The sequence below is a fragment of the Salvelinus alpinus genome, chromosome 6 (genome assembly GCF_045679555.1).
Source record: "Salvelinus alpinus chromosome 6, SLU_Salpinus.1, whole genome shotgun sequence".
Lineage (NCBI taxonomy): Eukaryota > Metazoa > Chordata > Actinopteri > Salmoniformes > Salmonidae > Salvelinus > Salvelinus alpinus.
The window spans coordinates 8699418-8712129 of record NC_092091.1 but is presented as its reverse complement, the minus strand read 5'-3'; the positions used below and the strand labels follow the sequence as shown (position 1 = coordinate 8712129).

At 39.1% G+C, this 12712-nt stretch overlaps 1 protein-coding gene across 2 annotated transcripts in view; it reads right to left on the bottom strand.

Annotated features, from left to right (window-relative positions):
* Positions 1-12712, bottom strand: part of ano3 (anoctamin 3) — a 141677-nt gene that overhangs the window by 60407 nt on the left and 68558 nt on the right. For both annotated transcript variants that reach the window (XM_071405252.1, XM_071405253.1), the window contains exons 10-11: positions 1954-2009; positions 352-473 (exon numbers count right to left, since the gene is read on the bottom strand). In XM_071405252.1, the coding sequence (XP_071261353.1) occupies positions 352-473; positions 1954-2009 (178 nt within the window). The remainder of the gene's footprint in view (positions 1-351; positions 474-1953; positions 2010-12712) is intronic.

Below are 12712 nucleotides of genomic sequence, written 5' to 3'. Positions count from 1 at the left end.
TTGTGTTAAATGCAGAGAAAATAAGTCCAATGAACAAGAAACCTCACAACTGGAGTGGACTTCTAAAGTTGACTTGTTTAGACCTAGTTGTATGAAATGCAGAGGAAAGAAGTCCAATGAGAAGACAGATTAGCAAAAACTCCCCGGCCCCCCGTGGTTGTGGGTCGACTTTTAAATTGGAACAGATCAGACCTAGCTACTCTATTTAATTCAGAAACGACTCCTGAGAAGGAAAGTTCGCCTGGGGTTTCCTGTGGAGAGGTTTATTCCTGAAAAATGACATGTCTGGAGCCAGAGAGGAGAGCCCAGGCTCATAATACAGACTCCACACACACACACACCAGTGGATACCTGATAAGGTCGAGAGGCTGGTACTTGTACCACATTCCCCAACGAGCCCACCTCTCGTACAGCAGGTGTCTGTGGTTCTGGGCACCGTGGGTCTTAATAGGGTGTCTGCTCTTGTATCCACCCTGAAAAAATAAGTACAGAACACAATTAACATTACTGGAAGACAGGTATATAGTGATGCCTAGCCTAGTTCATACTGTATGGTGCTGTAGCCAACTCTTCTATAGCCGTCCAGGGACAGAAACAGAAAACGCAGAGAATTCACACGAGTGAAAGAGACAGGTAAACGTATATATTGTATATTACTGGGAGACAGGTAGACACTAGCCTAATCCCATACTTTTGTATCCGCCCTAAAACAGAAGCAAAGAGCCTTATGTAACAGGTGGAGTTCTGAATAAATCAAAACCTGCCGACTACGCCACATGAAACACACCCAACAAGGGGTATGTCTAGACAGCATTTATACAGTGCCTTGCAAACGTATTCATCCCCCTTGGCGTTTTTCCTATTTTGTTGCATTACAACCTGTAATTTAAATTGATTTTTATTTGGATTTCATGTAATGGACATCCACAAAATAGTCCAAATTTGTGAAGTGAAATGAAAAAAATTACTTGATTCAAAACATTATAAAAAAAAGAAAAAAGAAAAGTGCATATGTATTCACCCCCGTTGCTATGAAGCCCCTAAATAAGATCTGGTGCAACCAATTACCTTCAGAAGTCACATAATTAGTTAAATAAAGTCCACCTGTGTCACATGATATCAGTGTATTAACCTGTTCTGAAACGCCCCAGAGTCTGCAACACCACTAAGCAAGGGGCACCACCAAGCAAGCGGCACCATGAAAACCAAGGAGCTCTCCAAACAGGTCAGGGACAAAGTTGTGGAGAAGTACAGATCAAGGTTGGGTTATAAAAAAACTTGGGTTGGGTTATCAGAAACTTTGAACATCCCACAGAGCACCATTAAATCCATTATTAAAAATGGAAAGAATATGGCACCACAATAAACCTGCCAAGGGAGGGCTGCCCACCAAAACTCACGGACCAGGCAAGGAGGGCATTAATCAGAGAGGCAACAAAGAGACCAAAGATAACCCTGAAGGAGCTGCAAAGCTCCACAGCAGAGATTGGAGTATCTGTCCATAGGACCACTTTAAGCCGTACACTCCACAGAGCTGGGCTTTACGGAACAGTGGCCAGAAGCAGTTTTGCCTTGAAGAATGGGCAAAAATCCCAGTGACTAGATGTGCCAAGCTTATAGAGAGATACCCCAAGAGACTTGCAGCTGTAATTGCTGCGAAAGGTGGCTCTACAAAGTATTAACTTTGGGGTGAATAGTTATGCACGCTCAAGTTTTCAATTTTTTTGTCTTATTTCTTGTTTGTTTCACAATAAAACATATTTTGCATCTTCAAAGTGGTAGGCATGTTGTTTAAATCAAATGATACAAACCCCCCCCCCCAAAAAAAATGTAATTCCAGGTTGTAAGGCAACAAAATATGAAAAATTCCAAGGGGGTGAATACTTTCATAAGCCACTGTATTTTAATAATTTAGCAGATGTTCTTATCGAGAGAGGCTAACAATGTTCTTACCTCGTGCGGAGGAAATGCAGCCTCATATGTCCCATTGCCCAGTAACCTATTGATACCTACAATAGAAGAACAAACACACTTTAGCAGAAGCACTAATAGAGACTGGAAAAATCAAGTTATAATTCAAAACATATTTATTTCCCTTCCCAAGACTCAAACATTGCTAGACTCCCAATCACCATTACGCATCAGCCTCCAATGAGGATTCTATCTAAAACGTCCACAGTTCTAGTAATGATTATAATAATTATAATAATTATTATTATAATGCATTATATAAGAGAGAAGCTCAATGATGAGCTAGTTATGTTCGATAGCATTATCCCCCCCTGGTGTGGTGATAAAAGTTTGATTAGGTTCTCAGCTTCTTGCACTAGATAATTGTGTCCTCTGTTAATTTCGGACGGAGCATAGTCTCAGAAATCCCACACCTAAGGCTAACTGCATTAGCTGGGTATGCTGCTGGAACATTGTTAATTGTGGGAGGCAAACCGTCTCCCTAGGGAGACTAGGTGGAGTATGGTGGGTGTCTGTAGCAGGCTAGTCACAGTATAGCCTGGAAAACAAAATGAGGGGTATACTACAAAAACAGGATCAATGAGTTAGCCAGGTAACTTTGATAAACAACCAGAAATAACTTTAGAATTTTCTGATTGATTAAAAAAGCTAGACATTAGACCATGACCATGTCAAGCGCATCTTTCTAAAAAATAAAAAAAAGTAATTTCATAATATTTTGGCAAGTTAGCTGGCTAACTCCTTGGTCCTGCTTTGTAATATATCCCTTTGATATGCTTAGTTTCAGAGAATATCAGCTTGATCACTAGAAGCTGTTGATCCCTTTAAGCGGAAGTGCACTGTACATAGGCCTACAGCAGACTCCCTTTAGCCATGGAGAGATAACACTTAGCTCTGTTATCAATGGATGAAACGCTGTGACAATGCAGCATCGTTACCACGGAGATGACCACAGACACATAAGATCACAACGGTCAACAAGCAACACTACACGGAAGGACAACATAGTAAAACAACACAATCAACATAGACATTCGTATTTCATTTTTATGTCTCACTTTAAATAATAAACTGTGTTGATTATTTCAATGGAGATATACTGTATTAACGTGTGTCAATGTGTCACTGTATAATACTACAGATAGTATGGGTCTCTCTTGTACAAATACATTTTTATCTCAATTAGACTAACCTGTATAAATAAAGAGATTTTATATCAATGAGACTAACCTGTATAAATAAAGAGATTTTATATCAATCAGACTAACCTGTATAAATAAAGAGATTTTATCTCAATCAGACTAACCTGTATAAACAAAGAGATTTTATATCAATCAGACTAACCTGTATAAATAAAGAGATTTTATCTCAATCAGACTAACCTGTATAAACAAAGAGATTTTATACCAATCAGACTAACCTGTATAAATAAAGAGATTTTATATCAATGAGACTAACCTGTATAAATAAAGAGATTTTATATCAATGAGACTAACCTGTATAAATAAAGAGATTTTATATCAATGAGACTAACCTGTATAAATAAAGAGATTTTATATCAATCAGACTAACCTGTATAAATAAAGAGATGTTATATCAATGAGACTAACCTGTATAAATAAAGAGATTTTATATCAATCAGACTAACCTGTATAAATAAAGAGATTTTATATCAATGAGACTAACCTGTATAAATAAAGAGATTTTATCTAAATGAGATTAACATGTATAAATAAATATCTATGCAAAATATGAATAATCTGAAAGTAGAAAGTGTATATACTATATTGCTACAGGTATCCAACTGTTACAGGTATCCAAGTCAATAAAACGACAGGGGATGTCAACAACGTTAAGTCCAGACCGTTTCTACTGGCTCTCTGCCCAGGATCTCTGCTACAAAAAGTCTCAGAGTAAAAGGGTGCTGGTCTAGGATCAGTTTAGCCTTTTAGATCAGAACGAATAAGATGACATGGACAGGAGGGATCTGATCCTAGATCAGATTGTATCAGATTTTATGGAGAGGGGGTGACCTGGTCCTAGATCAGATTGTATCAGATTATATGGAGAGGGGGTGACCTGGTCCTAGATCAGATTGTATCAGATTATATGGAGAGGGGGTGACCTGGTCCTAGATCAGATTGTATCAGATTATATGGAGAGGGGGTGACCTGATCCTAGATCAGATTGTATCAGATTATATGGAGAGGGGGTGACCTGGTCCTAGATCAGATTGTATCAGATTATATGGAAAGGGGGTGACCTGGTCCTAGATCAGATTGTATCAGATTATATGGAGAGACGGTGACCTGGTCCTAGATCAGTACTCCTACTCTGAAGACAAGACAGATTTTGAATACGGGCCCAAATGATGCCACCATCACATCACCAACACAGATACGCACCTTCCCAGAAGCTCACAGACTGAGAGATCAGTCTCCGGTCATGGTGACCATAATAATTTAGTAGAGACTCACAACATAGAGGAGGAGCTGTTGAGACAATGGAGGACAGAGGACGTAACTAGCAAAACGCTCTAGACAGACAGAAACACTATAGTATATTGGTGGGGTGTAGGGGCTGTCCTATTGCGGGTTATATTGTGTTATATACAGACAGACAACACAGTGGCGGACACGTAACTAGAAAAACGCTCTAGACTGAAACACATTAGTGGGGACTGGGGACCATTTTATTTGGGGTTTTAAGGGTTAAGGTTAAGGGGACCTCTTGCAATATATAAGAGACTTCACAATAACAAGTGCTTTCTATCATATGAAAGCATGCTTTTACTGTACACACAAACAGGTTAACATACAGACCGATATTAACAAAAAGAGGATGGACATGGACATGGGACAATACATGGATGGATGACAGCCCAACTATCCATGGAGGCAAGGCAACCTAGCTTGGTCTACGATGCAAAGGGTCTAGCCTGATCTTCCATGCAAAGGGTCTAGCCTGATCTTCCATGCAAAGTGAAAGCTTTTATAAACGCTAATATAACTATGATATATGCCGCTTAGCAGGCACTTTTATCCAAAGTGACTTACAGATTGAGGGCATTGTTGGTATCTAGTCATATTTTTGTTCAATGTAGTATCTAGAAGTACCTACTAGTATCTAGTAGTCATATATAGTAGCAGTATCTAGTAGTAGTATCTAGTAGTAGTATCTAGTAGTAATACCTAGTAGTAATATAGTAGTAATATCTAGTAGTAGTATCTAGTAGTAGTATCTAGTAGGAATATCTAGTAGTAGTATCTAGTAGTAGTATCTAGTAGTAGTATCTAGTAGTAATATCTAGTAGTAATATAGTAGTAATATCTAGTAGTAGTATCTAGTAGTAGTATCTAGTAGTATCTTGTAGTAGTATATAGTAGTAATATCTAGTAGTAGTATATAGTAGTAGTGTCTAGTAGTAGTATCTAGTAGTAATATCTAGTAGTAGTATATAGTAGTACTATCTAGTAGTAGTATATAGTAGTAGTATCTAGTAATAGTATCTAGTAGTAGTATCTAGTAGTAGTATATAGTAGTAGTATATAGTAGTAATATCTAGTAGTAGTATATAGTAGTAGTGTCTAGTAGTAGTATCTAGTAGTAATATATAGTAATAGTATATAGTAGTAATATCTAGTAGTAATATATAGTAGTAGTATATAGTAGTAATATCTAGTAGTAGTATATAGTAGTAGTATGTAGTAGTAGTGTCTAGTAGTAGTATATAGTAGTAATATCTAGTAGTAGTATATAGTAGTAGTATATAGTAGTAATATCTAGTAGTAGTATCTAGTTGTAGTATCTAGTAGTAATATTTAGTAGTAATATCTAGTAGTAGTATCTAGTAGTAGTATCAAGTAGTAGTATATAGTAGTAATATCTAGTAGTAATATAGTAGAGATATCTAGTAGTAGTATCTAGTAGTAATATAGTAGTAGTATCTAGTAGTAGTATCTAGTAGTAATATAGTAGTAGCATCTAGTAGTAGTATTGGTAAGAGGAGGAATGTAAGCTAAGGTAAATGTTCTAGCAAACATTGTCAACATTTTCCTGTTTTAGCCGGACACTACTAAGCAATAATCCTTTAGCATGTCTGATTCAGTGACGAGATCGGTATGTGTGTGTGTGTGTGTGTGTGTGTGTGTGTGTGTGTGTGTGTGTGTGTGTGTGTGTGTGTGTGTGTGTGTGTGTGTGTGTGTGTGTGTGTGTGTGTGTGTGTGTGTGTGTGTGTGTGTACGTGATGTGTAGTTCATCCCTTGGCAGCATCAGGAGTAGGTCTCTCTGAAAGTTAACGTCATCCTCTGATTTCAGTACTACATTTATTAGGTCATGTGCACGACCGAGGGGATTTGAAGAGGATTTGTCACTCATTTGGCACGCTCTGATCTTATTGGTTGAGGAGGCATGGAGAGGTCACAGTATTATAATATTACATAGAGCCCTTCAAGGCCAAACTCTAATCAGCAAACAAGTAACAGGGCAAACAGACAAGAGGTTTGAATGAGAGGGACAAGCCTGGTCCCAGATCTGTTTGTGCCGTCTTGTTCAAGACCAAAGGAGTCGGCAAGATAGCACAAACTGATCTGAGACTAAGGGAGAGATGGATGGTTTGAGAGAAAGGAAAGTCTGAGGATTAACATGGTCCCCAGATCTGTTTGTGCTGTATAGCTAATGCTTTGCCTAAATATCATATCTTATCCAACTCCTATCGCCATCGCTATACAGCACAAACCGATCTGGGATCAGTCTGTGGAAGGGAGAGAAAACAACAGCAACATTAGACAGAATGATAGGTCATGGAGTAGACTAAAGGATCAGCTAGCATTGGAAGAATACCAACTACAGTGGATTACATTTTAATCAACCCACACCAACACAACAAGTCCTGCATTATAAAATACATTATAATTGCCCCACAACTACTCTCAAATCCCAGAGGCATAAATAACTAACCAAATCCCAGAAGCATAAATAACTAACTAAATCCCAGAGGCATTAATAACTAACCAAATCCACCATAAATAACTGACCAGTCACCATTAATAACTAACCAACGCCACCATAAATAACTAACCAAAGCCACCATTAATAACTAACCAAATCCACCATTAATAACTGACCAGTCACCATTAATAACTAACCAAATCCACCATTAATAACTGACCAGTCACCATTAATAACTAACCAAAGCCACCAAAAATAACTGACCAGTCACCATTAATAACTAACCAAAGCCACCATAAATAACTGACCAGTCACAATTAATAACTAACCAAAGCCACCATTAATAACTGACCAGTCACCATTAATAACTAACCAAAGCCACAATAAATAACTGACCAGTCACCATTAATAACTAACCAAAGCCACCATAAATAACTAACCAACGCCACCATAAATAACTAACCAAAGCCACCATTAATAACTAACCAAAGCCACCATTAATAACTAACCAAAGCCACCATAAATAACTGACCAGTCACCATTAATAACTAACCAAAGCCACCATAAATAACTAACCAACGCCACCATAAATAACTAACCAAAGCCACCATTAATAACTAACCAACGCCACCATAAATAACTAACCAAAGCCACCATTAATAACTGACCAAAGCCACCATTAATAACTAACCAAAGCCACCATTAATAACTAACCAAAGCCACCATTAATAACTGACCAAAGCCACCATTAATAACTGACCAGTCACCATTAATAACTGACCAAAGCCACCATTAATAACTGACCAAAGCCACCATTAATAACTGACCAAAGCCACCATTAATAACTAACCAAAGCCACCATTAATAACTGACCAAAGCCACCATTAATAACTAACCAAAGCCACCATTAATAACTAACCAAATCCACCATTAATAACTGACCAGTCACCATTAATAACTAACCAAATCCAACATAAATAACTGACCAAATCCACCATTAATAACTAACCAAAGCCACCATTAATAACTAACCAAAGCCACCATTAATAACTAACCAAATCCACCATTAATAACTAACCAAAGCCACCATTAATAACTAACCAAATCCACCATTAATAACTAACCAAAGCCACCATTAATAACTAACCAAATCCACCATTAATAACTAACCAAAGCCACCATTAATAACTGACCAGTCACCATAAATAACTAACCAAAGCCACCATTAATAACTAACCAAAGCCACCATTAATAACTAACCAAATCCACCATTAATAACTAACCAAATCCACCATTAATAACTAACCAAAGCCACCATTAATAACTAACCAAATCCACCATTAATAACTAACCAAATCCACCATTAATAACTAAACAAAGCCACCATTAATAACTAACCAAATCCACCATTAATAACTAACCAAATCCACCATTAATAACTAACCAAAGCCACCATTAATAACTAAACAAAGCCACCAAATTCTAAATTATAGATGTCCTTCTCTTTCCTTCCTTAGTTTCTAGAGAGCCAAATGGTATTCAACAGAATGTCCCCAAAGGATTTGAAACAGCGAGCCACGTGACGATGGACACATAGATAAATGACACAATTCAAACGAGACAAATGTGATCAGCAGGACAGAGGAAAACAGAAAGAAGACAGACAATTCATACGTTTCACTGTATTAGCTAATGCCTTCCCTTTCTTAAACATCTCGACCATTGACCTGTTTAGAGTATAATGTATTGTAGTACTAGATATATAGTACTGGATATATAGTACTGGATATAGTAGTACTGGATATATAGTACTGGATATATAGTACTGGATATAGTGGTACTGGATATATAGTACTGGACATATAGTACTGGATATAGTAGTACTGGATATATAGTACTGGATATATAGTACTGGATGTAGTAGTACTGGATATATAGTACTGGATATAGTAGTACTGGATATATAGTACTGGATATATAGTACTGGATATATAGTACTGGATGTAGTAGTACTGGATATAATTGCACACAGGCCTACAAGCCCTCAGTCCAGCCTCTCTCAGCCTATTGCGGACAGTCTGAGCACTGATGGAGGGATTGTGCGTTCCTGGTGTATCTCGGAAAGTTGCCATCCTGTATCTGTCCCGCAGGTGTCATGTTCGGATATACCGATCCTGTGCAGGAGTTGTTACACATGGTCTGCCACTGCGGGGGCGATCAGCTGTCCGTCCTGTCTCCCTGTAGCGCTGTAAGACAGGTCCTCACCAGACATCACCGGCAACAACGTCACCTATGGGCACAAACCCACCGTCGCTGGACCAGACAGGACTGGCAAAAAGTGCTCTTCACTGAGAAGTCATGGTTTTGTCTCACCAGGAGTGATGGTTGGATTCGCGTTTATCATCGAAGGAATGAGCATTACACCGAGGCCTGTACTCTGGAGCGGGATCGATTTGGAAGTGGATGGTCCGTCATGGTCTGGGGCGTTGCGTCACAGCATCATCGGACTGAGCTTGTTGTCATTGTAGGCAATCTCAACGCTGTGCGTTACAGGGAGGACATCCTCCTCCCTCATGTGGTACCCTTCCTGCATGCTCAACCTGACATGACCCTCCAGCATGGCAATGCCACCAGCCATACTGCTCATTCTGTGCGTGATTTCTTGCAAGACAGGAATGTCAGTGTTCTGTCATGGCCAGCAAAGAGTCCGGATCTCAATCCCATTGAGCACGTCTGGGACCTGTTGGATCGGAGGGTAAGGGCTAGGGCCATTCCCCCCAGAAATGTCCGGGAACTTGCAGGTGCCTTGGTGGAAGAGTGGGGTAACATCTGTCGGGGTTCGTTCCTTGTTCCTTTTCAATCATTGGCTCATTTGTGAAATTAGCATTCAGACAATATCTTTAAGTAAATCAATCAAAAACCTTTATTAACGCAATTGCAGACAGAAGTTGACAACAGGAACATAGCACGCATGTTTCCGAGTTAGTTCTGCAAAATAGGAAAGGGTCCAAGTTATTTTATTAAGCCTGCAGTCACTGCCTATGTCATTACCTTCTACTCATGAGACCAAACCCATGCACACACAGCTATACAAACAAGAGTTTCAGTGTTATCTAAAGGCTCAGCAGTAAATTTCCACTCCTCAAGTTGATTTATAGTGGAATGTCCGACTAGTCTCTTATCTCTTTCACTCCCCTGCAGAGTTCTGTCTCACAGTCACACATCTCTCAGACCATTTCTTTATAAGAGGCAGAGACTAGAAAAGACTAACAATATTAACAATATTAAACATTATAATGCATATATATTGTTAATCTGTAGTCTAGGACCCTATAAATGTAAGGAGGAGGGGTCTTATAACCCCTCCCCTTCTATTAATACAACATAAGCATAATCAATTATTATAATACATCAAACATTTGGTACAGCCCCTATCATGACCCCAAGGTGAACCCGACACATCTCACAGCAAGAACTGGCAAATCTGGTGCAGTCCATGATGCATGGAGTACTTAGATGCACTGCAGTACTTAATGCAGCTGGTGGCCACACCAGATACTGACTGTTACTTTTGATTTTGACCCCCCCCCCCCCTTTGTTCAGGGACACATTATTCCATTTCTGTTAGTCACATGTCTGTGGAACTTGTTCAGTTTATGTCTCAATTGTTGAATTTTGTTATGTTCATACAAATATTTACACATGTTAAGTTTGCTGAAAATAAACACAGTTGACAGTGAGATGATGTTTCTTTTTTTGCTGAGTTTATATTGGATATACAGTATGTATATGTACCATCACGTTGAACTGTAGTATTATTGGATTATCATTCACAGTCACTGTATTTCAGATGTGCATTGTAAAATACTGCATTTTGTTTTGTACAATGAATATTGAGTCTACACAGGGTGTTTCAAAGCCTAAGATGCAATAAGATTAAGGACAACCCCCAATATATAAAGTAGATAGATAAAGTAGATAGATATATAAAGTAGATAGATACAGTGAGGGAAAAAAGTATTTGATCCCCTGCTGATTTTGTACGTTTGCCCACTGACAAAGAAATGATCAGTCTATAATTTTAATGGTAGGTTTATTTGAACAGTGAGAGACAGAATATCAACAAAAAAATCCAGAAAAACGCATGTCAAAAATGTTATGAATTGATTTGCATTTTAATGAGGGAAATAAGTATTTGACCCCTCTGCAAAACATGACTTAGTACTTGGTGGCAAAACCCTTGTTGGCAATCACAGAGGTCAGACGTTTCTTGTAGTTGGCCACCAGGTTTGCACACATCTCAGGAGGGATTTTGTCCCACTCCTCTTTGCAGATCTTCTTCAAGTCATTAAGGTTTCGAGGCTGACGTTTGGCAACTCGAACCTTCAGCTCCCTCCACAGATTTTCTATGGGATTAAGGTCTGGAGACTGGCTAGGCCACTCCAGGACCTTAATGTGCTTCTTCTTGAGCCACTCCTTTGTTGCCTTGGCCGTGTGTTTTGGGTCATTGTCATGCTGGAATACCCATCCACGACCCATTTTCAATACCCTGGCTGAGGGAAGGAGGTTTTCACCCAAGATTTGACGGTACATGGCCCCGTCCATCGTCCCTTTGATGCGGTGAAGTTGTCCTGTCCCTTTAGCAGAAAAACACCCCCAAAGCATAATGTTTCCACCTCCATGTTTGACGGTGGGGATGGTTTCTTGGGGTCATAGGCAGCATTCCTCCTCCTCCAAACACGGCAAGTTGGGTTGATGCCAAAGAACTCCATTTTGGTCTCATCTGACCACAACACGTTCACCCAGTTGTCCTCTGAATCATTCAGATGTTCATTGGCAAACTTCAGACGGGCATGTATATGTGCTTTCTTGAGCAGGGGGACCTTGCGGGCGCTGCAGGATTTCAGTCCTTCACGGCATAGTGTGTTACCAATTGTTTTCTTGATGACTATGGTCCCAGCTGCCTTGAGATCATTGACAAGATCCTCCTGTGTAGTTCTGGGCTGATTCCTCACCGTTCTCATGATCATTGCAACTCCACGAGGTGAGATCTTGCATGGAGCCCCAGGCTGAGGGAGATTGACAGTTCTTTTGTGTTTCTTCCATTTGCGAATAATCACAGAAACTGTTGTCACCTTCTCACCAAGCTGCTTGGCAATGGTCTTGTAGCCCATTCCAGCCTTGTGTAGGTCTACAATCTTGTCCCTGACATCCTTGGAGAGCTCTTTGGTCTTGGCCATGGTGGAGAGTTTGGAATCTGATTGATTGATTGCTTCTGTGGACAGGTATCTTTTATACAGGTAAGAAACTGAGATTAGGAGCACTCCCTTAAAGAGTGTGCTCCTAGTCTCCGTTCGTTACCTGTATGAAAGACACCTGGGAGCCAGAAATCTTTTTGATTGAGAAGGGGTCAAATACTTATTTCCCTCATTAAAATGCAAATCAATTTATAACATTTTTGACATGCATTTTTCTGGATATTTTTGTTGTTATTCTGTCTCTCACTGTTCAAATAAACCTACCATTAAAATTATAGACTGATAATTTCTTTGTCAGTGGGCAAACGTACAAAATCAGCAGGGGATCAAATACTTTTTTCCCTCACTGTAGATATATAAAGTAGATAGATAGATATATAAAGTAGGTAGGTAGGTAGGTAGGTAGGTAGGTAGATAGATAGATAGATAGATAGATAGATAGGTAGATAGGTAGATAGGTAGATAGGTAGATAGATAGATAGATAGATAGATAGATAGATAGATAGATAGATAGATAGATAGATAGATAGATA